Source organism: Rana temporaria, chromosome 5 (assembly GCF_905171775.1).
Source record: "Rana temporaria chromosome 5, aRanTem1.1, whole genome shotgun sequence".
Taxonomy (NCBI): Eukaryota; Metazoa; Chordata; class Amphibia; order Anura; family Ranidae; genus Rana; species Rana temporaria.
The window spans coordinates 333,509,377-333,536,491 of NC_053493.1; the positions used below are offsets into that span (position 1 = coordinate 333,509,377).

Below are 27,115 nucleotides of genomic sequence, written 5' to 3' on the forward strand. Positions count from 1 at the left end.
CACATTCCTGTTCAAATCACATGAGATTCTTGCTCAGATCGCACTGCACAAAGGATAAATTGGTTTCAGTAATTGGTGTCGGCGAGTACCTGAGGAAAAGTGTGGTTACTTGTACTCACTCTGAAAAAATTGGTATCGGTACATCCCTAAATAAAAGAATATCAAAGTAAATGCTAAAACATAAAGGTGAGCAGCTGGCAATAAAGGTTGATATAAAATTGGCCCTTATAAAAACTTAAAGTAAAAAGTCCCAATGAACAGGACAGTCCAGATATGTAAATCAATAATGTTTCCACCACCATGATGAAACTGTGTCTGTGTCATGCTGCCAGGGGATGTGAGGTATCAATCTCAGTTACAGCAAATATGGTCACCTCTTTACCTTTATCCTTCACTGGGCGCTCTGCACTCATAAACCACCATAAGGCAACATGAATAAAATAGCCATCATAGTGTAGTAAAATCTAACATAGCAAAAACATCCCACTTAAATGGGCCAAAGTGCAAACAATGCCACTATAGACTTACATCATTCGCCGCCACTCTAAGAATTGGTGTGGCGGTGTTCATAGCTCCAACCAATGCCGTTTGCGCCAATGCACATCCTCAAGAGGACACATTTTGAAGACTGCATCAGCCATAATCACATTCATCTGTGTTTCCTTTTTATGTTGTTTTTTTGTGCATTTAGTTTGCCTGTGACGCAGAGTTTTCATTATTAGTTACAGAGCATTACCATTGAAATCAATAGAGACAGCTGACAAGCATCAATGCCTCATTAAAAGCGACATGATGTTTAATTTTTTAACAGGACACAACGCTACTGCTCCTGTGTGTACAGAACTGTGAGGTGCCCTTTGTAATATTAATGGCAGGCATTGAGAGGCAGTTATGAGGCTTAATAAATGCCACATAAACACTAAAAATTGACACGTGTATGACCGAGCCCAAAGCGTGGTGGGAGAGTAAAGTGATTGTAAAGGTATTTTTTTAAAATAATAAACAAGTCATACTTACCTGCTCTGCGCACAGAGTAGTCCCCATCCCCCTTTTCTGGGGTCCTCCAATGGCGCTCCTGCCTTCTCCCTCCTTCCAAGTGCCCCCCATAGGGATAACAAATTACAAATACAGTACCATACTGGTGACCACTAAATAGGGATAAAACTTTTTCATGGACACGTGACCACTCATTAAAATGAGAAGAAAATAGGTTTAAACTCAAATATGTAGAGGGTTCTTTACTGTAAGAGCGGCAATGATGTGGAATTCCCTTCCACAGGTGGTGGTCTCAGTGGGGGGCATCAATGGTTTCAAGAAACTATTAGATAAGCACCAGAACGACCACAACAAACAGGGATATACAAGGTAATACTGACATATAATCAAACACATAGGTTGGACTTGTATATTTTTTCAACCTCGCCTACTATGTAAGCTGCTGCTATGGAGGCACTCATGTGGGCTCAATCCCGGGCCGGGCTGTGTGTGTCCATGACACACACAGCCCGACTCGGCTCACCCCTGCTCTCTGTTCACAGGTTGTGATACCTGTACAATAGGTGCTGGACTTAAAGCCCAACTCCAGCCCAAACTTTTTTTGTCCCATGCAGTGGGGCTTTGCCCCCACAGCATGGGTTAACTGCTGCTTTTTTGTAGGGGCGAACACAGAGCCTATAAGACTCACCCCATCCATTGATCTTTGGAAAAAAGCGCTCCCCATATCCAGCACCGGTCTATGGACAGGTTGACGTCAGGAACGTTCCACCGCACAAGATCGCTTGGGGGCAGGGGCCAAAGGGACTGGTTATGCGCTGGGAGGATATCTCTGCTTTAGAACCCCCAGATAAAAACGTGCAGTTAATCAATGCAGTGCGGGCACAGCCCCACTGTATGGGATCAAAAAAAAATGTGCATGGAGTTCTGCTTAAAGTCCCATAAAGCTGCAAAGTTGTGCGCTGCAATGAGTACGTGTCCATGCACAACATTAAACAGCCTATTCAAAATAAATTGGCTGAAATTCATCCCAACAATTTAAAAGTGTCACAATGAAGAGCACCACAGTGCACCATGCAGTGTTGTGAATGGGCCCTAAAATTGCCCTCATGCCTACAGACACCCTCATAACAGGACACCATCTACTAGAGCAGTCATACATAGCACCTCTTTCATATCCCACATTAAATTTTTTCCCTTTTTTCGCTGCTATATACTGGTATTTTATGAAGACTGTAGTGTATAGATTTATTGCTTTTTTTGTGACTGCCAAGAGATAATAAATGACCTTCTTTTTCTTTTAAGCCGGGACCACAGAGTCATAGAGCCTGAGGTAAAGACTGGCTGCTTGACTTGTTTCCAGTTACACATTTTCCCGCCAAATTTTGTGTGTGAGGAGAACAGCTGTGTGACAGACAGGCTGTGAGGAGAGGAGGCAGGCCGGCAAATATGAGCCAGACCCCAAATGTAAATGTCATGAGACAAGCTGCTCTCATCTATATGGACAGGAGTGGTGGGCTGGAGAAATTTATAGAGGACTGCAAGAGATATAAAGGTAAATACGGTACTAATAGAAGTTCACCACACCCATTTTAGAGAGACTGTTTATTCTGAAAGCAGCTTTCTGTTCTGTTTTCATCTCCTGCATGCACACAGACTTGGTTTTCCAGTGTCAGTAATGTATATCTAAAGTCAAAACTTATTTTTTTTAATTTTGTATAGTAGAAGGGTTACTACCCCTTTTCTTGTCAACTGTGTACCAGTGCATTGAATTCCCTTCACTTCCTGTTCTGTAGACACAACAAGAAGTGAGAGGAAATTTCTCCAAAGTGAATAACATTTTTCATAAAGTGGGAGTAAACACCTATGGATGATTTTTACCTATAGGAACAGTAAAAATCTCCTAAACGTACACAGTTTAGGAGATACAGTTTTACTTGTGAAGCTGGCAGTGACATCACCGGCGCATGCGTTCTGAAGTAACCGCATACCCGTGCTCTGAACAGCAGCTCTCATGATGTCATCGCGGCTTGTCCAATCAAAGGATCGGAGCCCACAAACCCGCAAGAAAGACTAGGTGAAGATGGAAGCCCTGTTAGCGATGACAGCACGCCACTGGAGAGCTTCCTTTAAAGGTGAGTTTCACATAATGTGCTAGTATGCGATGCATACTAGCACCTTAAAAACACATGTTTAAAACAAAAAGCTACCGCTTTAAACCGTTATCTCCAGAACAAATGCCCTCAATTAGAAGATTTCTTTATACTGCTGTACTCAGGGCTGGTATCCAGTGTGGGTCATGTATATACAAATAATCTTGTGTATGTTTGAAGACTTAGAAATTCTGTAACAATGTCATTAAGGGCTCATTCACATAAGCTTTGCTCTCTAAAGATGGAACAGCGTGTGCACAAGTTAAAGAGGGTAGCAGCTGGTGGGATGATAAAAGTTACTTAAAGGATCACTAAAGGAAATTTTTTTTTTAGCTAAATAGCTTCCTTTACCTTACTGCAGTACTGGTTGCATGTCCTTATTGTTTGTTTTTGTTTTGAAGTGGCTGCAATTCTGCTCTGATCGCCACACTTCCTGGTTGTCTTTTTCCTTATAACCATCATACAAAATTTCCTTTAGTGACCCTTTAAGTGGCCCTCGCTCCTCAACTTCTGATCAACACTGCAGGTAATAGGCTGCAGCACTGATCAGTGTATTCTGATGGCGGAGGAGTCTCCCTGCTGTCATACTACAATGGACCAGTGGTGAGGATTCCCCAATGCACATTGAATGTGTAGGTGGGACAATCAGATCAGTTTTTTTCTGCTTAACCCACTGATTTAACAAAAAAACTGACCTATGAATGGCCAGCTTAGTACTACCCTCTCCCTAGACCAGGGGTGCCCTACCTTTTGAAGAGCAAGTGTTGTGGATTAATTAATTTCCTGACACAATTTCTCAGGGTGAAACCCATCCTGCCGTTTGATTCAAATTATAAGGTGAGAGCATGCAAACCAGAGAGAGATTTCACATCCTCACCTTTCAGCTTCCCAGCAACAGAGGAAGTCACTAGAGCCTGCTGGCTCTTTTATTAAAACCACAGAATCACAAATACATGCATTTGATTGGTTCACATACACCCACACACCCATTCTACCCTCCCCCCTCCCTGTGACGTCTGTAGCACATGGCACCCTCATAGGTCAGTTCATATAGGGATGGTTTCCTCCCATAAGTCCATTCCTGGGAAGGCTGCACACACATCCAGTGTAAAAAGTTCATTCAGCTCTGCACGTTTTCTTCCAAGCATCACACAGGGGGGGAAGGGGTGGTTTTCCTCTTACAACTGAGTCCATACAGAACAAGGAACGAGAAGGGGGTTTTGGAATGAAGCCATCTAGGAATGCAGTAGGGGGGAAGGGCCGGAGGACACATTTGTAACATTAGGGGAAAATGCAGAATGACAGCATCTGCTCCCACTCTTCAGTCTTTTTGTCCTTCATATTTTTAATGCTGAGTTCATAACTTTAAAACAATATCTGATATAAAATCCTCAAGGAAAATAAGCAGTATTGATCATTCCCATACATACATATGCATAATGCGTATACAAACAAATAAACAGTATAAGGAATATAGGAAAGAGAAACATTTCAGTGATTCTAATAATAAAAAGAATTAGCCTAATTTGAAAATAGGGATTTTAGAATCATCCACCACACAAGGGCCACTGAAGTGATTTGGTAACCAGTCACGGGCACAAGGAACTATGAGGCATTCAGGAGTTTTGGTGCACTTTCAGAAAGTGCACCAAACACGCAGGATATAATAGAAGTATAGCACCCTCTAATGTGTGCTAGACGTAGTGTTATGCCGTGTACAGACGATCGGACATTCCGACAACATAACCGTGGATTTTTTTCCGAAAGATGTTGGCTTAAACTTGTCTTGCATACACACGGTCGCACAAATGTTGTCTGACATTCCGATTGCCAAGAACGTGGTCACGTGCAACACATACAACGAGACTATTAAAGGGAAGTTCAATACCAGTCGTGTTAGTAGATGTTTGGTGAGAGACGATTTGACAATTTGCCGTGTGCTTTTCAGTCCGTTAGAGCATGACGATTGTGCTATCTCCATTACTAACGATAGTTTTACCAGACGGAGCGATTCCGTCTCGTACTTGATTCAGAGCATGCGTGGAATTTTGTGCGTCGGAATTGTCTACACGCGATCGGAATTTACGAGAACGGATTTTGTTGTCGGACAATTTGAGAACCAGCTCTCAAATTTTTGTTGTCGGAAATTTCGACAGTAAATGTCCGATGGAGCCTACAAACGGTCGAAATTTCTGACAACAAGCTTCCATCGAAAATTTGTTGTCGGAAATTCCGAGCGTGTGTACGCAGCATTAGAGTAGGTCAATTTTTGTTTAGCTCAGGGCTAGGCCTGAGCTATGAATCTGGGTCAGGGTTCAGTGAGTCAGGGCTGGATGACTCATCCTTACCGCTCCTCTGGTGCCTCCCCCTGTTTCTGGGATGTTGGAGAATGTTCTGGAGCTAGTGGGTGGAGGTTAGGGGGGCTGTCTTGAACATGTATGAGGCCTCAGGCAATCTCCAGTAGTGGGCTGGCAGGGGGCAGTGTTTACCTCATAAATAGACATGGGACATGGCAGCAATGACAGTCGGGTGAAAGATGGAGATACAGTGCTGATGAGGCTGGTGGCCCTCAGGGGTGCCCCCTAGTCTAGGGGGTGTCCTTCCTTGGGCCAGGGCTCTGATGCTGGAAAGATCCTGTCAAAACACACAGGAGGAAGCCCTTCTGGAGGCACGGGAGCAAAAGGGGACAGCATGAGTAGATCAGCACTACTAGGGACTAATAAGGGGGAGACTGCCACTTGTAGCCAGTCTCCCTGAAGACAGCAGTCTTCTATCCTTCTATCCTTCCCTGGGAGATTTCCTGAGAGTCAGCCAGTCTGGAGCACTGGTGTGGAGTGTTAGCCTGGAGGAAAGGGGTAGCTGCAGCCAGGTGGGTTGGCAGTGCTTGAAGACAGGATGCTGGGACCAGTAGCCACAGAGGAGAAGTGCAAGCTGTTTCACTGTATTTTTTCCTACGCTACAAGGGGCTACGAGTCCCTGCCCGTAAAGGGCTATTGCTAGATTTAACTGAGAGCCTGTCAGGTCAACTAACAGTTATTCAGCTGGGGCAAGTAAGTGTGTGCAGGTGGAGAGTAAAACCTCGTACACATGCTTAGATTATAGGACGACCGAACGTCTGTTTTTTGTGGCATGCTAGTCTCTTATCAAAAGTGAAGCGGTTACTAGCAATACGAACATTTTCGTACAACAGAATACAACGCCAGAAGTGACGTAATGTGTTAAATAGATTTGTATGTATTCTTTTGATTCTGAGCATGTGTAGTCTTGCTCTTGCGATTTTTTTCATACGAAAACTGTACTAATGAAACGAAAATCGGACATTGAGTTCACATCCGGCAAACATTTTATAGTCTGCACATCCAGCTTTAGTGTGATGGAAAAGTGAAATCGGCTGTCGAAAACACCATACTAACCCCCCCCCCCCTATAGATTCCAATACGGAGTGGGTGTTTTTTTGTAGCACCAATTAGAGCCAGAGTCCCTAATAGGCTTCAACATTCGGTGTGCTCTGGGCGCAGAGAATGAAGTTTTTCAAGCGGACACTCCTATGGATCGGTGGATGTCAGTGGTGACGTGTCCGCTGACACCCGCTGTAATCTGATCCGATCTGTCCACAAAATCCAGATGGATGGTGGTCCTATTTTCCATCCATATGGCGGATCAGATATGATTGGATGAAAATGGACAGGCGGTCCGTTTTCATACGATTTCTCCATAGCTCAGCGGATATCAGCGCAGCGATCCCCCACTGAGTAAGCAAACTCCATGTAATGGAGGCGTCCATGTGAAAGGGGCCTAAGGAGGATGACTGGATGGATTAGGGCTAAAAATGTCGGAAATTTACAGCAGGTGTATGGTAGACATTTGTAGGTAGATTCAGGAAGAGTTAGGCCGGCTTATCAGTAGATAAGCCGGCCTAACTCAGAATCTACGCCGATGTATGTTTAAGCGTATGCTCAAACAGAGATACGCTTAAACATATCTAAGATACGACGGCTTGCGCCGTCCTATCTTAGATTGCAATATTTTGGATGGCGCTTCCATTGCGGTCGGCGTAGATTATGTAAATGAGTTGTTACGCCGATTCACGAATGTACGCTCGGCCGCCGCAGTCGATTTACGCCGTTTCCGTAAGGCCTTAGTTGGCCTAAAGTTATTCCACCTATTAGGTGGAATAACAATGTTAAAGTATGGCCGCCGTTCCCGCCGCGAGATTCAAATTTTTTACGTTGTTTGCGTAAGTTGTCCGCGATTTGGGATTTACGTCGTTTACATCCACGACGAAATCAATAGGCCCGTACGGCGTACTTAGCCGCACTGCACACTGGGAAATGTAGGTGCCCGGTGCATGCGCAGTACCAAAAAAACTTCAAAAACGTGAGGTCAAGCCTCCTTACCATACAACACGCCCCCCTCCAAGACATTTACATCCGCCGCCCTTACGCCCGCCCCGCTTTATGCTACGCCGCTGTATATTAGCAGGCAAGTACATTGAGAATCATGTACTTGCCTAGCTAATTTACGGCAGCGTAGCATAAACAGGCTAAGCTACGCCGCCGCAAGTTAAAGCCTTCCTACCTGAATCTACCTATTGGACTTTGTTAAGTAATATAGGTGCGAAAAAAAATGCAGAGGAATGTTTCTCATGACAAATCCAAATGTTTCTTATAAAAAGCACAATGTACAGTATATCGAAAGTAATCATGAGAAAACCCAGCTAAACAAGTCTGACCTGTTGGGTTAACAAGTTGGTAAAGAATTCAATTTTTATTTTTTAACCCTTAGGAATGGAATGTATACAGTTTTTTTATGCATGGACTCACATACTAAAATGCAAATTTCCATCTGTCAGCACTAAGGCATTTCCCCACGTCATCCCACAATGCTATACGATATTTTAGCATCCCATTGAGAGGTTCTCTGCACTGAGAGATGAGGCTGAGGGATCTGGAATTTTCATAACTCAGTTCCACCATTTAATTCCTCTAGAACACAATAAAACAATAAATATAAAGCCCTATATACTCCAACTTTTAGTCATGGTTCCCATGTTGTTTCTGAGCTTCCTGTCATTTTAAGATAATGTATAGAGCTTTTGTACATAGTTTCTGAATTTATTATTACACATGACTATAAAAATAAAAATAAATTAAATATTAAATATTGCATATGAATATTATGGAGTATGTTTAGCCAACACATTGAGTTCTAGTCCCTATGTTATCTGTTAAATATTGTTTCACTTTCAGACATGCTGTAAAGTTGGTCATAGACTGTGTGAAAATTGTCCGGTTCGGCAGGGACCGACTGAATTTAAATCCAGCTCGACAGAAGCCGATCTCCCCAACTTGACAGAAGTTGATCATTTGATCGAATTGTGTTGAAAGGTCATGGTGGAAACTCGATCAGTGGCTGGAGTGGGGGTCGCGCTTACGGTTGGCACCTGTCCAGGATTCACCCGGACAGTTCCGGTTTGGAATCATGTGTCCAGGTTTCAGACTGCTTGAAACCCGGACACATTAATTCAGACTGGACTATAGCTTTTCAGCAAGGTTGCTGGCTGTAGTTGTCTAAGCTGAGAGTGTCTGTTACACTCTCCTTCATGCTGCCCAATACCAGCACTAACAATCCCCCCTCCCGCAAAAAAAAAAAAAAAAAGACAGGAGAGGAGAGAAGACTCGATCTGAAACCTCTTCCTCCCGCCCCTACCCCTCTGGGTCTGCCCACACTCCTTAGAAAAGGAAAGTGCAGGCTGCAAATTTTAAGTTCAGCAGCCTTAGATACATCTGAATGAGAGATGCTGACTGCCAAGGGGTGAGTGAGCTCACCAATCATCATTAATCATTCTCTCTCCTGCCTCTGATTGAGTACACTAAGGTAATTCAGGGTTCTCAGAGCACCCCTTACATCAGAGTTCCCCTTTACACCAGAAGCCCCAGTGTTCCCCCTTCAATCAGAGCCCTCACCGTATATCAGAGTTCTCAGTGTTCCCCCTTAAATCAGGGTTCCCAGAGCATCCCTTATGTTAGAGTCCCCAAAGTTCTCCCTTACATCAGAGTCAGAGTGAAAGGGAACTCTGCAAGTTCAGATGTAAAAGGGGAACTCTGTGGACTCTGATGTAAAGGGCGACTCTACTTCATATGATTCAAAATGTTATTTAAAGTGTTAGTAAAAGGAATTTTTTTTTTTTCATTTAAAATAACAAACATGTTATACTTACCTCCACTGTGCAGTTCATTTGCACAGAGTGGCCCCGATACACGTCTTCTGGGGTCCCTCGGCGGCTGTCTCTGGTCCTCCCTGCAAGTACTGACCACAGTCATGCGAGAGAGCTCGCATGGTGGTGAGTAATTGCGGGCACGCTTCCGTGATACAGCGAGCGGCCATAGCGCTCGCTGTATCACTTGGCCACGCCCCTCACTGGATGTGATTGACAGCAGCGCCAGCCAATGGCTGCGCTGCTCTCAATCCATCCACTCTAGCCAATCAGCGGCCAGGCTGAGCGGCGAAGAGGATCTCGGGACCGCGCGCAGGACATTCGACGGGTCAGGTAAATAAAAAAAAATGGGGGCTCGAGGGGGGCCGGTATACACTGAAGTTTTTCACCTTAATGCATAGATTGCATTAAGGTGAAAAAACATTTTCCCGTACAACTCCTTTAATAGCAAAATATATGCATAGGTTATACTACAAAAAATAATGTGTTGGCGCACAACTTTAAAGCATGCTATACCACATTTGTCCGCGGAAATCCGACAATAATTGTCCGATGGAGCATACAAAAGATCGGATTTTCCTGCAACAGCCTACCATCACACAATTCCCATCGGATAATCCGATCGTGTGTACGAGGCTTAACACTACACAGCAGACTGAACGAGAAAAAAACTGAGCAGCTCAGGAGGAGCTGTGCGAATGTTTTAGCATGCACACAATAGTACATTATGATCGCTATAATGTTAATAAAATGTGTGAAATGCCCACTTCTAAATTGCTTCTATATCTATATTGCCTTTCACAGTGCGAATGTAACATTCCCTAACATTTGATCCCAAGAGACTTTTATTAGGCTATTTTCTTTCAAGTTCAAATGTTTTTTTAATTTATAAGGATAGAGTGAATCTGGAAAAATACTGCCCTATGACTACTAGTAAGTAAGTATTTACACCTGAAATTTACACAGATTACAAACATTACAGGAATTATCCATGATATTAGTGCTCATGCTGAGACAATCGCACTGCAATTTTTTTTTTTTTTAACGCATAGTCCCCCAAGACCCTGTAAGTGCTAATAGTAAGTGCTTCCAGGTCAGTCCCACAGACCCCACAACTATATTAAATAGAAATGGGCATTAATAAAAATCTAGCAACAGACTATTACCTTTTATTTAGAAATGATGAGGGAAACCTCTTCTTTCATAAATAAATCCCGTGGACGCATCCCACTGCGCATGCTCAGAATCACGTCGTAACTACTCCCTAAGATACGACGGATCAGTGCCTACGACGTGAACGTAACCTACGCTCATCCCTATTCACGTACAACGTAAACGACATAAGATACGACGGCTTGTGTTCCCTGGTCCATACCTTTGCATGGGTTGCGCCTCCTATATGGGGAATAACTTTACGCCGGAGGTAAGACTTACGCAAACCGCGTACATTATGCGCTGGGCGCAAGTACGTTCGTGAATCAACGTATCTCCCTCAGTTCCATATTTGAATAGGAAATCAATGGGAGCGCCACTTGCGTCCAGCGTAAATATGCGCCCACGATACGCCGGCGTAGGCAAGTTACATCGATCGGATGAAGCCTATTTTTAGGAGTATCTCGGTTTGTGAGCATGGCGCATAGATACGACGACGCATATTTACACTTACGCGGCGTATCTCGAGATACGTCAGCGTAAGTGCTTTGTGAATCCGGGCCTATGTTGATGTTAATAATTTTTTACTGAGCTTAAAGCTGATCTGAATACGACAAACCAAAAACACTACTTAATACATTTTTAGTATTCAAAGCAAACTCACCCATCCATCCATATCTTCATGCTTTATTTTGCTGAGAAATCACTTGGAAAAACACTCCCTAGCATTTTTTGCCGTGGCCATCTTGAGTAAGGGCAGATGATTCATGTAGCATTTACTTCCTGAAATCCATCTTCCCTTACCTCAGGCATGCAGGCAGGAGGGAGGGTGTGCTTAGCTGAGAAAGCCCCTCCTCCCCTCCTGAAGACTCCAGGGCTATAGGACATCATTTGCATAGAAACCAGGAGAAAACTGAAGAAATGGAAAAAAAAAAAGTGCAACTTAGATTTTTTCCTGCAGGAGTCTGCAAACCATTGTACCTGTGATCAGTGGATCGTGGGTGCAATGCCAGGCTCCTGCAGACACCTTCTCCAGTTTACTGTGGTGGAAAACAGGACTTGTAGTTTCTTCATTCATAGATGAATGAGTGAATGATGCGGCTGTGTGCGCAGAGCCCATGGATTTTGAATATGACTGCAGCTGCTGGGAGAGGAACCCCCACCTGCTGTCAAGGGGAAGGCGGGGGGGGGGCTGGAACAAGTTACATTACACCATAGGTATGATATATAACATGTTCCAAAGGTGAATTTAGCTTTTAAAACCCTGTAGGCAAATTATTTACTTATACCTTAGAGCCCCATGGGGTTATTTTGTACCTGCGTGGCTAGGAGAGAAAGATGTGCAGCGTGGGATCTAAATTAATAAGGGATGTTGCGGCCATCAGACCTTGGTAAATATACATCTGTGGAAAGGGAGTGTGGGATTGGTTAGATCAGGGCAAAGGGGGCAAAAAAAAATAAATGCATTTAGTTTAAAAGTGCACTTATCCTTTAATGGCATGACAGCCAAGTGAAAGACTGTTGTGCCCACTTCTCTGGTGCCCTAGGCATGTGCTCATTTAGTTTGAAGTGGTTGTAAATCTCGGACATGAAATGTGATCAAAGCATATCCTTCTATAGTGTGCACTTGTCTCATTTCAAAGCACTGAGTGTGATTTCTCTCTGCTGCCTCGTTCCTCTGCTATCTGCAAAAGTCATTTCTGACAGATCTTCCTGATTCCTAGAGATAAAAAGGTAACAGAGGAGGAAGCTCCAGCACACAACCCCTGGACCCTGCAGTGTGCGACTTCCTCACCATCTGCTTTCTAATAGCTCAGACAAGCTGTATAAAGTCTGCACTGTTGTACAGTAGAAGAGAGATGGCGGTAGATAAACAGGTACAACTTGTGTAGGAGGATTTGTTTCATCTCTTTGTATCACCTGAGACCAGTCACTTTACTGGGTATATGTAAAGGTTTACAACCACTTTATTGGTTAATCCAGCTCTGCAGAGCTACTGTATATGAACAGAGGTGCTCTGTTATTTTTCCAACTTTGTGTTGATTTTTTTTTTAAATGTTATGCATATTAGTAAAAAAAAGCCACATTTATACCTTTGCATTTTATTACAGTCTGTTGTTAAGAAAAAAATCTGCTGGCTGCATTTTTAGGGTGCCTTCAATCAGTGCAGCTTCCACAGGGATGGGTGACAGTGCACCACAAGCACAATACATTATATGAAAGCAAAGCTTAGCAACAGAAATATTCATTTATATATGTTTTGTTTTCCGAAACATAATTCATATTATTAACAAAGTTATTTGCATTTCTTTTATTTTTAATCATTTACTAGTTCAAGTGCCATATTTTAGATGGTAAAGTGAGTAGTTGCTGACATCTAGTGGGCAGAAGGTATACTAAAATGTGACGTTCTTTTTTTAAGTTATTTTCATATTTTAAGGGGTTGTAAAGGTACAATTTTTCCCCTAAATAGCTTCCTTTGCCTTAGTGCAGTCCTCCTTCACTTACCTCATCCTTTGATTTTGCTTTTAAATGTCCTTATTTCTTCTGAGAAATCCTCACTTCCTGTTCTTCTGTCTGTGACTTCACACAGTAATGCAAGGCTTTCTCCCTGGTGTGGAGTGTCGTGCTCGCCCCCTCCCTTGGACTACAGGAGAGTCAGGACACCCACTAACACACGGCTCCTTTCTCTATCTGCAATGTAGAGAGCGTCCTGACTCTCCTGTAGTCAGGGGCGGACTGACCATTCAGGCCCCATGCCACCAAATTCCTGTATGCAATTACGACGCGCAAAAAAAACATGCATGCTCAGAATCAAGCAGAAGAGCTGAACTGCCTATTGAACTTCATTGATCGCGGCTCGTCGTACGTGTTGTACGTCACCGCGTTCTTGATGTTCGGAATTTCAGACAAGATTAGTGTGACCGTGTGTATGCAAGACAAATTTCAGCCATTTTCCTGTCGGAAAAACTGATCGTGTGGTACAGGGCATTAGGCTTCTTCATCCGGGAAGGTGTCTTAGAATAAATAAATGTGTCTCATTGGTCAGCACAAGCAAGTGCCCACAATGACCAATGGGCGCTTGCCATTGCCAGTTTTTTGATGGATACTTCTTCTGAAGCTGTTTATTGTGGTGCACAGTATATATCCTTCTACATTAGCAAAAAGGAAAAAATTATAGAATAAATATTTTTTGTAGTTTACTTTTAGCGTTTTATTACACTTAGATCCATGTAAGCCGTTGCTTGAAATGCTGCTTTCAGTTACTGCATACAGCTTTTCTTATGACCATGCTACCAAAGTATTGTGCATTCTCCACCCTCTTTGTGACTGTTTACTCTAAATATGTCGTCTTGTTAAATTATATTTGCATGTATCCTGACAGACTCCACACACAGTTATGCAGTGTACCGATTTGTAATTTCCATTAATCCCGTGGACGTCACTGAACTCGATGCCACACTTGGAAACTATATCCTACATGAGCCACTGAGAGCTTCACAGATCTTCCAGTCGGTATGGCTTGAATGTTTATTAAATATGATTGAATCATGTAATATTATCTACACTCTACTATACTCTGAAACTTCCTTATATATATATATGATTTATTTATTTATTTTATTTATTTATTTAGGTATGCGATGCTGCAATAAGAATCCTTTCCTTGATTGAACAGTACCAGACTGAAGCACAGGTAGATAATCTGCTCTGAAAATCCAAAGGGCTGGTGATAAAACAGAAAATATTCAGCATGGACTCATTGGAATTGACTGAACCAATGTGGCTGCTGTATAACAAATCTCACTACAGCAAATCCATGTTGTGGAAGCTAATGAGCTGACCATGGGGGTTATTTACGAAAGGCAAATCCACTTTGCACCACAAGTGCACTTGAAATTGCACTGAAAGTGCATTTGGAAGTGCAGTCGCTGTAAATCTGAGGTGTAGATCTGAAATGAGGGGAAGCTCTGTTGATTTTATCATCCAATCATGTGCAAGTTAAAATGCGTTTTTTTTATTTTCCTTGCATGTCCCCCTCGGATCTACAGCGACTGCACTTCCAAGTGCATATTCAGTGCAATTTCAAGTGCACTTTGCACTTGTAGTGCAAAGTGGATTTGCCTTTTGTAAATAACCCCCAATTTGTGGGACCTAAAAATACCTACAGACTGCTGGATGCACAGTATGTTAGGCACAGCAACCAACAAAGATTTAGTGAACACTCATACACGCTTTCATTAAGTTTCATTCATGCTAATTTTTAAAGTGACCCTGTCAATATGCCAATAAACGTTCCTGTAAAGAAAACAAGTGAACATGTTTGTTTCTTCAGAAATTGTTACTTATGATTGCGTTGATCTTTGTATCCCCCTCTGTGCTCAGTGGTTCCTTCTACTGACACTACAGGACCTAGCAGTGATGTATGGATTGGCGTGAGGGACCACTGAGCACAACAGGGGACCAGGAGATCAGCACCCTCAGAAAGGTCAGCTTCTGAAAAAGCTTCAATTGGGGATTTCTCTTCTGTCTTCTCATGCTGGTAATCTGTAGCTGTTTCAAAGTGAGTTTCTTTCTGACTTGGACACAACACAGATTTAATTTAAACTTGATTCTTGTATATTTTTGCAGGGCTTGTAACAATGAACAGGGTAATCTTGTGTACTCTCTCTGCAGATAAATGTAGTCCTGAAACTAACGCACTTGCCTGAATTGCCTGGCTATCGCTTAAGCCTATGCAACTTCCCCTTGGACTACAAGTCTCAAAGACTTTATATGATGGAAGGAACAGTAACTGCAATATCAACGGTGACAAAGTACACTCAAGGAGCACAATTTCTCTGCTCAGAAACAAGGTGTCCTTTTTCTCAAGGTAAAAATTCACATATTAGTCTATTTTATTCACAAAAAAATATATAATTTTCAGCCCCTCTTCACAGTTGTCCAATGATTGCACAATTTTCTGCTTACTTTATCTGTGTACTATTAGTATCCCAGTTGACTAATCTTTCCACACTTACTACTTTGCCAGTAACATGATAAGTTTCAGTGAGATCTTTTGTTAAAGCTATATATATATATATATATATATATATATATATTGTAGATTCACACTGAAGGCATCACAACTATGAATTAACACATGTGGAATTATACTTAACAAAAAAGTGTGAAACAACTGAAAATATATTTCATATTCTAGGTTCTTCAAAGTAGCCACCTTTTGCTTTGATTACTGCTTTGCACACTCTTGGCATTCTCTTGATGAGCTTCAAGAGGTAGTCACCTGGCGCAGCACCCTATCACGCTCCTTCTTGGTCAAATAGCCCTTACACAGCCTGGAGGTGTGTTTGGGGTCATTGTCCTGTTGAAAAATAAATGATGGTCCAACTAAACGCAAACCGGATGGAATAGCATGCCGCTGCAAGATGCTGTGGTAGCCATGCTGGTTCAGTATGCCTTCAATTTTGAATAAATCCCCAACAGTGTCACCAGCAAAGCACCCCCACACCATCACACCTCCTCCTCCATGCTTCACGGTGGGAACGAGGCATGTAGAGTCCATCCGTTCACCTTTTCTGTGTCGCACAAAGACACGGGGGTTGGAACCAAAGATCTTAAGTTTGGACTCATCAGACCAAAGCACAGATTTCCACTGGTCCAATGTCCATTCCTTGTGTTCTTTAGCCCAAACAAGTCTCTTCTGCTTGTTGCCTTTCTTTAGCAGTGGTTTCCTAGCAGATATTCTACCATGAAGGTCTGATTCACACAGTCTCCTCTTAACAGTTCCAGAGATGTGTCTGCTGCAAAAGGTGGAAGAACCTAGAATATGAAATATATTTTCAGTTGTTTCACACTTTTTTGTTATGTATAATTCCACATGTGTTAATTCATAGTTTTGATGCCTTCAGTGTGAATCTACAATTTTCATAGTCATGAAAGAAAACTCTTTAAATGAGAAGGTGTGTCCAAACTTTTGGTCTGTACTGTATATTATATACAGTATCTGGGCACCACAAACTTAAAATGCTGTTTAATTTTTAATCCAAGTGAAGAAAACTCACAGCTACAAGTGTAACCACTACGCCCACTGGAACACAGTGCTACCCCCGTCTCGCCTCTGTCGTATATAGTCAATGTAAGAAACGGCTGCACCAATAATGGTAATGATTAAGCACATCTCTGTTGTGTGAAACACATCTACCTTGACCACTACTGGTGTCTGTTGCTGTTATTTTGGATGTTCCAATAAACCTTATTTGGAGCCCATGCAGCTGTTTCTTACATTGATTATTCATTTTTAATATTCAAAGCAATCTCACCCATCCATCCATGTCTCCATGCTTTATTTTAATGAGAAATCACACCCTAGCCTTGTTAGCTGTGGCCATCTTGAGTAAGGACAGATGATTCATGTAGCGTTCATTTCCTGGAATCCATCTGCACTTAGCTCAGCCATGCAGGCAGGAGCATGTGCTTAGCTGAAAAAGACCCTGCTGAAAGAAAAAAAAAATTACAATGAAGACTTCTGGGATATATACTACATCATTTTGGCCTAGGCCAGAAAGCAGGAAGCATTGGAAGAAATAAAAAAAAAATACATTTTAAAGCAAGGAAATATAATATACTTTTCTATCCATTTATTAATGCTAGAAACATAAGAATTAAACACTTTTACCGTAATAATGACTGAGAGAGTGAAGTTCCTCTTTAACAGCATAGAAAGGGATTCCTCACTGTAAGAATTGTAATGCTCTGTTATTGTAAAACAGGGAGTGTAATGGCGCTTGCCAAAGGGAAACTACAATAAGATAAAATATATAACAACGTATAAAAACGTATGCGTATTGATCAGTAGTGTTCAATCAAAATATGTTCCACTCCTAATTTCCTTGAAGACCCTTCATAACAACCATAATTCAGGTGTGAAGGGTAGGAGTAGTGGATATAATAGATAAAATGGATTTACAATGATACTATGGAAATCATTGATTGAAGTGAATGAACAAATAAAATGTAGACAAAGGCTTCCAGTGATACCACCAAAATAAAGTGCTCAAGTGTTGACGTGAATACAAAATCCCAAATAGGAAGTACTTTGTATAACAATTATTGTAGCAAATGAGCCAGTGTGCACAAAGATAAAAAGTGCAAAGTGAATAAATAATGTTAATAAATAGATTTCATGAAGAATATATAGATAAATATATATATATAGAAAAATGTCATAAATATGTAAAAATAATACAGTTGATATAGTGTTCAAGTTGACTTCCAAAATTTCATACAAAAAATGTTCAAACGTTGTGTTCCAAACGTGCAAATAAATAAAAAATTAAATAAAGTGAAAAAGAATATAGAGATATTCAAAGTGCATAAATTTCAAAGATTTCCCAGCGGTGAAAAAGTTGTTGAAACCAATGCTCCAATCTACCACACGATCCTCCAGGGTGACTGTGCAGATAGGATAGATAATGCTAGCCTCTCACCTCAATTGCGATCATACAAGCCTGTTGGATAGGGGATGAAACCCAGCAATACACACTCTGCATACAGGAAGGTTCAGGTAACTCCGATCCTCCACCTCCAAGTTCCTCCAGACACTCTCAAGAGAAGTAAAAAGCAGGCTCCATAGTGCAGTAAATCAATGGTAATTTTAATAAAAATATAGTAACACTCACAGTTATAACGGCTGTGAACAGCATGCAGATAACTCCACAGTAATAATTACAGATGGTAGCAGAACAATGCTACTTAATCATAGGCATACCTATGATTAAGTAGCGTTGTTCTGCTACGCAACGCGTCAGGTGAAGGAGGAGTGTCGTTGGTGACGTCATCTCCGCTCGCGGCCGAGAGCGGAGATCTGCTGACCATCTGTAATTATTACTGTGGAGTTATCTGCATGCTGTTCACAGCCGTTATAACTGTGAGTGTTACTATATTTTTATTAAAATTACCATTGATTTACTGCACTATGGAGCCTGCTTTTTACTTCTCTTGAGAGTGTCTGGAGGAACTTGGAGGTGGAGGATCGGAGTTACCTGAACCTTCCTGTATGCAGAGTGTGTATTGTGGGAAAAAGGTAAAGATTCACAACATGATCAACTATACACCTAAACCGGGCGGCCATTGATAGGGAGATACAGGCAGCCCTCCTGTACAAGGCCAGGCGCCCCATCAGGTTAGCAGGGTGCCTGGCAGCTTTGACATTTCCCACAGTAAACTAGGATATAGCACTGAACCTAACCCTACCCTTCGGTGGATGGCTGGACAATAGAGTACTGACAGAGTAGTGTAGGTGTGGCTTTAATAAAACATGTCCCTCCAAAGGGACACAAAAGGGTTCCTCTCCTGTGTTCTTAACGGCTTAATTACTGCTAAGCAGTGTTTGTATGTTTCTCCACCCCCTTGTATGGGAAGCTCCAGATGGGTGACATGGAGAGGAGAACTGCAGGGGAGTTCTGACAGTTATGAGAGGGCACCAACTATAATACACACTCATACCCCACTGATACCGATAGTGATCTACCTTTAGCTGGGTACTGTACCTTCATTTACCTAACCCTGTGCTGTAGAATATCAGTCCACTGTATTATCAAATACCTACATCAGAGCACTGTACCGGTATAGAATGATATTAGTGCACTGCACAATAATATACCTCTTCTATAATACAACTCTGTGTGTTGTCCTGTAAAACCATTGTATCAGTGTACTGATCTGTACTATACCACTCTCTGTACATATTGTTGTAAAAGCAATATATCAGTGCAGTGTACACTGTGCTAATATATACCTCTGTGCACTGTGCTAATATATACCTCTGTTCATGTGCTATAATACCAGAATATATGTGTACTGTGCTATGATACGCCCTTGTGATCTATGCTGTAATACCACCATATGAGTGCCTTGTGCTATAATATGCCCCTGTGCACAGTGCTATAATATCATTAAGTCAATGCACTGTACTATAATAAAGCTCTCTCTGTGCCATTACTACTATTATGTCACTGTGCTGTACCAATATAGTGCACTGTGCTATAATATGCACCTGTGCATTCTACTGTATTATTATTATATCAGTGTATTGTGTTGCAATATACCTCTCTCTGTGTGCTGTGCTGTAATGCCATTATATCAATGCGCTCCACTAAAATAATTATTTCCCTGTACACCAGTGATTCTCAACCTTTCTAATGCAGTGACCCCTTGATAAAATTTCCCAAGTTATGGGGACCCCTAACAGTAAAAAAAAAAAATTGTAGCGGGGGCTGTCAGCACCCAAGGAAAGACAAGTAATTAGCACCCCTAACCCCCGGATATTTAGCGCTCCCTGAGTCCCTTTTATTTATATATTTATTCCTCATCTTACTCCTTGGTTGGGGGAGTTGGGATGAGTGGCAGTGCTGGTGGGGCGTGGGATCAGTGGCAGTGTTGGGGGGAGTTCTGATCAGCCAAATTAGGTGCTCTTGATCAAGGTCAGCTGCCCATCTGAGAACTGTAGTGGGGACTTTTAATGGCAACTCTAATCACAAGTTGTGTTACTCACTGTGTCTCTGACTTTGTGGTGTCTTGTAGCAGTGACAACTATGCCGAAATCAGGAGATAGGGTCTCTTCCAACCCCTCCCACTTCACATTCCTCACCAGTCAGCTGACCTATAGTCTCTGCCCCCCCACCTATGCTGTGAACTGAATGGTCGGCTGTGAAGTGGCTGAGTGGGCGGCCGGGGGCTTTGGAAACAGCCCAGCTGGGCAGCCACAGGCTCCAGGGACAGCCCTGCTGGGTGACCACGAAAAGGCTGGGTGAGTGATGCGGGATTCAGGAACAGCCCAGGATTTGGGGACCCCTGGCAAATCGTCATTCGACCCCCCAGGTTGAGAACCACTGCTGTACACTGTGCTGTAATTATAGCAGGCCACTGTGCTCAAGGCTGCTGGTAGAGGGCTGCTGGTAGAGGGGTACTGGCAGTAGTCCTGTATCTGGCCTGGTCTTGAGTGGATAAGCAGAGGGGCACAGGCCCAGCAGAGGCTGACTGTAGGCGTCCTTAATGCATCATCATTTCAGCAGAGTGCAAGAGAACAGCAAAGCGTCAGTCCAAACCTTTCTTCTGCTTACCTCCTCTTCCCACACCATGGGGTGGAAGGGGCCCTGTCAGGTAAACTGAAGGGGGCCCTATGATATTTAATTGCAGCCTTGCACCTAAGTACTGGATAATATGCTTTACTTTTGACAGGATAGGAATAAGGAGGTGAAGATACTGGATGCAGGAATGTGCAGGCAGCATTTAAGTGCTTTGCTTAAAAATAACAAAAATAAATGTTCAACTTAATGCACTTTACTAATTATATGATTATGTCAATTAGATTTTCAGTATATCCGAGTCCACATACCTGGGGCTACAGAATTAGCCACTGTAGGACAAGACTTTATGTGCGATTTATGTTCGTCACCACTAAAGGAAGACATGAAGTATAGAGTTCTTGGTGGTATGTGCTGTCGTTTAGAAGTTGTATTTCACATGAGCCTAAATATTTGACAAAAAAAAAAATAAAGTTAACTTTTATATTGTGTACTCAGATAAACAGGTGGTTGAGTTAACAGATGCAAAGTCATTACATGTTCTCCAGGGACATTATGCATCGTATGAAAAAAGCCGATTCCAATCATATGCTGTATATGTCAGAGGTAACGTCTTTTGTATTTATTTGCCCTTTATGTTCCCATTAAAAATGGTAATCACCATAAGAGTCTTTTCACACCAGATGTGTTGACAATTATTTCAGCTCATGCCAAAGCAAGGAGCTGTAAAAAATAAGAGATGTGAATTGGAGCAATTCATACTGATGTTAGTGTAAGGAAAAGTGATGCCTGTTAGCACAACACAACGCACATCAGTGCACAGGCAAAACAGGAGACCCACACAACTTTGGCTCCTCTGCCATGATGTAGACCATGGGTGCTCAACCTGTGGCCCTCCAGCTGTTGCAGAACTACAAATCCCATCATGCCTCTGCCTTTGAGAGTCATGCTTGTAACTGTCAGCCACTTGCAATGCCTCATGGGACTTGTAGTTCCGCAACATCTGGATGGCCACAGGTTGAGCACCCATGATGTAGACCCTTTGCAGGTTCCAGGAAGTAAGGAAAAAGTGCATTTTAAAACACAACGCACAGCAATGCAGCATGCCAACACATGTGCGTTTACTTGCACTTAATGCAGACATTGTGGTGTGATTGGACCCCATTAAGCGTACATTACATCTGGTTACATGCATTTTGATCTTCTTTTTCTGATTGCAAGTGGCTTAATACCTACACTGAAAATTCTAAATCACGTCATTTAAATAACATGTTTGAGTAGCTGTTTAAATGGGGGTGAGTGGCGCTGCCAATTGTGGGGTAATGCCAATGAAAAAAATATGTTGTGTCGTACAATGTGTCAAAATTCAATTAATGTGTCGTAACAACCACTGTTGTTGTCTTATAGTTCCTATAATAAAGTGAATAAGTGCGGTGCAAAACAGTGCTGTGCAAAAAAGTTATTTAAATAATTAAAGCTTAGACGCGCCCCCCAGGGGGAAACTCTCCAAGTCAGTCACCCCTTGGTGTCCGTCTAGCCACGCTTGGATGAAATGAGTGGGACTTATTAAATAAATAAGTGAAAATATATGTGAAAAGAAAACTTCAATATAGGCCCCCTGTAAAGGGTTGCCTAGTATCTGAAGTGGTTGTAAGGTTAATGTGCAGCCTCACAAACCCATAGCAACCTTTAAATGATCAATATATCAGTTGATATAAATCAATAAACATCATATAGCCGGTTCCTTTAGATCAGGGGTCTCAAACTCAAATTACCTGAGGGCCACAAGACAAGTTTTCATATGCCATGGGGGGCCGCATGCAAACTTTCAAACTTCAAAAACAACAGTACTGGTGTCAGCGAACACATTATTAACCCCCAGCACTGGTGTCAGCGAGCGCATTATTACCACCAGCACTGGTGTAAGTCAGGGTTTGACAAATTTGCTTGGAATCTAGGAGCCAGCTAAAAAAGTTAGGAGCCAGAAAACGCACCCCGTCCCAACGAGCTTGCGCGCAGAAGCGAACACATATACGTGAGTAGCGCCCGCATATGTAAACGGTGTTCAAACCACACATGTGAGGTATCGCTGCGATTGGTAGAGCGAGAGCAATAATTCTAGCACTAGACCTCCTCTGTAACTTAAAACATGCAACCTGTAGATTTATTTAAACGTCACCTATGAAGATTTTAAAGGGTAAAAAAGTTTGTCGGCATTCCACAAGCGGACGCAATTTTGAAGCGTGACATGTTGGGTATGAATTTACTCGGCGTAACATTATCTTTCATAATATTAAAAAAAAATGGGGATAACTTTACTGTTGTCTTAATTTTTAATTAAAAAAGTGTATTTTTTTCCCAAAAAAGTGCGCTTGTAAGACCGCTGTGCAAATACGGCGTAACAGAAAGTATTGCAACAATCGCCATTTTATTCTCTAGGGTGTTAGGATAAAATATATATATAATGTTTGGGGGTTCTAATTAGAGGGAAGAAGATGGCAGTGAAAATAGTGTAAAATGACATTAGAATTGCTGTTTAACTTGTAATGCTTAACTTGTAATACCAACGGCCACCACCAGATGGCGCCAGCTCACATCTGGTGGTAATAACTTGTAATACCAACGGCTCACCACCAGATAGCACCAGCTCACAAAAAAAAAAAAAAAAAATATATATATTTTTTTTTTACTCTTTGCTCCCCCACTTCCACCCTGCCTGCGGGTCATTTATAACTGGTCCGCGGGCCGCAAATGGCCCGCGGGCCGGTACTTTGAGACCACTGCTTTAGATACTGTAAACGTGTGACTTTGGTGGATATCCTTAATAGCTGGTAGACACTTTAGGTGACTCTTGTGCTCCCCTTTTGGTTCCCCACTCACCAGATGTAGATACCCCTGCAGGGGTGACAGGCAACAGGAGTGGGTAAATCGTTCCTCTAGCAGCTGGATGTTCCTGCTCCGCTCCGTTCCCGGGGGTTTCCGTCCACCTCCCTGATGTCTGTGTGTCAGCTGTGGTTGTCCTTACAAGACCAATAGAAAACTGACTGGCATAGTGTGCAGTAGATTTATTTGTAAAAATACTTTTTTAGATCATTTGTAAATAACATGTTTGTTTTCTTTTTCTTGTAGATGAGTTAATTAACAGGATGAAAATAGGGGGAAGGTATAGAGTAGTAGGAATTCCAGTATGTGGGCCTAATGGTTCTCAACTATCTTTTTGCATTGAAGCAAATAATATTCATCAGTACATAGCAGAAAGTAAGTGCGGTACCCGCTAGGAATACAGTACATTGTTTCATCTTTCATAATATGCTATATATATATATATATATATATATATATATATATATATATATATATATATATATATATATATACACACACACACAGTGTATACAAAATGACAGGTTTCTATCATGTAAAACAATGAGACAAAAGATAAATCATTTCAGAACTTTTTCCACCTATAATGTAACCTATAAACTTTACAACTTAATTGAAAAACAAACTGAAATTTTTTAGTGGGAGGGAAGTAAAAATAAAAAAATAAAGTAATATGGTTGCATTAGTGTGCCAACCTTAAACTAATACTTTGTTGAAGCACCTTTTGATTTTATTACAGCACTCTTTTTGGGTATGAGTCTATCAGCATAATACATCTTGTCTTGACAATATTTATTTGCCCACTCTTCTTTGCAAAAACACTCCGTCAGATTTCGAGGGTATTTCCTTTTTCAGATCACCCCACAGATTTTCAATCAGATTCAGGTCTTGGCTCTGGCTGGGCCATTCCAAAACTTTAATCTTTTTCTGGTGAAGCCATTCCTTTGTTGATTTGGATGTATGCTTTGGGTCATTTTGTCATACTGAAAAATGAATTTCCTCTTCGTGTTTAGCTTTCTAGATGTGTTTTTGAAAAATATAGCCGGGCTTGGATGTTTTTCTTCCTGGAAAAATGCTTCCATCTTGCCATTCTACCCCATAGCCCAGACATATGAAAAATACAGGAGATTGCTGTCACATGTACCACACAGCCAGAAATTGCCAGATATTCCTGCAACTCAATTAATGTTGCTGTACGCCTCTTGGCAGCCTCCCTGACCAGTTTTCTTCTTGTCTTTTCATCATTTTTGGAGGGACGTCCAGTTCTTGGTAATGTCACTCTTGTGCCATATTTTCTCTACTTGATGTTGACTGTCTACACTGTGTTCCATGGTATATCAAATGCCTTGGAAACTCTTTTGTACCCTTCTCCTGACTGATACCTTTTAACAATGAGATCCCTCTGATGCTTTGGAAGCTCTGTACGGACCATGGCTTTGCTGTAGCATGCAACTAAGAAAATGTCAGTAATGACCTACTAGAACAGCTGAACTTTATTTTGGGTTAATCAGAGGCACTTTAAATGATGGCAGGTGTGTACTGACTCCTATTTAACATGAGTTTGAATGTGATTGCTTAACCACTTCCCGACCTCCTCATGTACATATACGTCAGCAGAATGGCACGGACAGGCACAATCACGTACCTGTACGTCCTCTGCTAGACGTGGGTGGGGGGTCCGATCGGGACCCCCCCGGTACATGCGGAGGTCGGGTCCGCTCGGGGAGCGATCCGGGATGACGGCGCGGCTATTTGTTTTTAGCCGCTCCGTCGCAATCGCTCCCCGGAGCTGAAGAACGGGGAGAGCCGTGTGTAAACACGGCTTCCCCGTGCTTCACTGTGGCGGCGCATCGATCGGTGATTCCCTTTATAGGGAAGACCCGATCGATGATGTCATTCCTACAGCCACACCCCCCTACACTAGTAAACACACACAAAGTGAACACTAAATGTTACAGCGCCCCCTGTGTTTAACTCCCAAACTGCAACTGTCATTTTCACAATAAAGAATGCAATTTAAATGCATTTTTTGCTGTGAAAATTACAATGGTCCCAAAAATGTGTCAAAATTGTCAGAAGTGTCCGCCATAATGTCGCAGTCACGAAAAAAATCGCTGATCGCCGCCATTAGTAGTAAAAAAAAATAAAAAAAATAAAAATGCAAAAAAACTATCCCCTATTTTGTAAACGCTATAAATTTTGCGCAAACCAACCGATAAACGATTATTGCGATTTTTTTACCAAAAATAGGTAGAAGAATACGTATCGGCCTAAACTGAGGAAAAAAATAAATTATATATGTTTTTGGGGGATATTTATTACAGCAAAAAGTAAAAAATATTGAATTTTTTCCAAAATTGTCTCTCTATTTTTGTTTATAGCGCAAAAAATAAAAACCGCAGAGGTGATCAAATACCACCAAAAGAAAGCTCTATTTGTGGGGAAAAAAGGACACCAATTTTGTTTGGGAGCCACGTCGCACAACCGCGCAATTGTCTGTTAAAGCGACGCAGTCCCGAACTGTAAAAACCCCTTGGGTCTTTAGGCAGCAATATGGTCCGGGGCTTAAGTGGTTAAAGGGTTTGTTAACCCATCCACATAAAACTATGCCAGCCCCTCTATTATGTCACTAATTTAAAAAACGACTAGTGTAAATACCTAATTTGAACTGTCTTCAGGCTGGTCACATCACTCATGGCCGCTTTACAGCTCTGATGGATTGCTTCTGCGGGAGGGGCCGGGATCTCCCTCTGAAGTCAGATTGGGCGATCACGTGGCCGCTCGTCTCCTCCACTGAAGCTATGTAGCATGTGACCGGCCTAAAGACAACTCTAATTAGGTATTTACACTGCTTGTTTTTTAAAACTAGTCACATAGTGTGCTATGCCAGCCTCTAATAGAGGCATAATTAAAGCATAATTATGATTGGACATTGAAGAAGGGGACATAGCCCAAAAGCTTGTCCTGAAAAAATGTATGTTCGTGCAAATAAAAAAAGTATTACGAATAGTACTCAATTGTTTCTGCTTTTTTTTTATTTATTTATCCAAAGCAACAAACACAGTAATATAGAAATACAGACAAGTATTACATATCAGAATTACTTGATTTGGAGAGCCAAGGATCACATTATGCAACAGTACATTGATCTCAAGTAGAATGGTGTTATCATTACAGATAGGGCTTTACACCTTTAGTACTGGCCCTGTGTTTACTTTGGGGGGTCTCCAATCATCCTAGAGAGCTAGGTTCCCATTATTTCTTTGCATTCATCTGAGCATTTAAATTGGGTCTAATAGAACCATATCTTATGAAAACAGTCCTCCTGCTTTCTAAGAAACATCATAAGGTTTTCCATTTTTACAATTGACGTTATTGTTTTAAACCATTGACCAATTATAGGGGGCAGGGGGATTTTCAGTGAGATGGGATACATGTCCTGGCAGCATCTTATTAAGATGAATTACCAAAGAACGTGGTATTTCCGCCTTGTGACTGAACTGAGATGTAGTAGACATGCTGCTCGATTGTCTGCAAGGAATAGTCCAAAAAATTCTGAAATTAAAGTGATTGTTTTTCCATACCTTGTAAAACAACACATTCCGTTTAAAATAGAAAATAAAGGCAAA

General features: G+C 41.8%; 1 protein-coding gene across 1 annotated transcript in view; it reads left to right on the forward strand.

The window, feature by feature from the left end:
• The first annotated feature begins 2,177 nt into the window (after positions 1-2,177).
• MCMDC2 (minichromosome maintenance domain containing 2) overlaps positions 2,178-27,115 on the forward strand; it is a 55,703-nt gene continuing 30,765 nt past the window's right edge. The window contains exons 1-7 of the mRNA XM_040354354.1: positions 2,178-2,548; positions 13,901-14,031; positions 14,153-14,212; positions 15,193-15,388; positions 20,888-21,010; positions 21,102-21,209; positions 23,733-23,861. Coding sequence (XP_040210288.1) covers positions 2,443-2,548; positions 13,901-14,031; positions 14,153-14,212; positions 15,193-15,388; positions 20,888-21,010; positions 21,102-21,209; positions 23,733-23,861 — 853 coding nt within the window. The 5' untranslated portion in view covers positions 2,178-2,442. The remainder of the gene's footprint in view (positions 2,549-13,900; positions 14,032-14,152; positions 14,213-15,192; positions 15,389-20,887; positions 21,011-21,101; positions 21,210-23,732; positions 23,862-27,115) is intronic.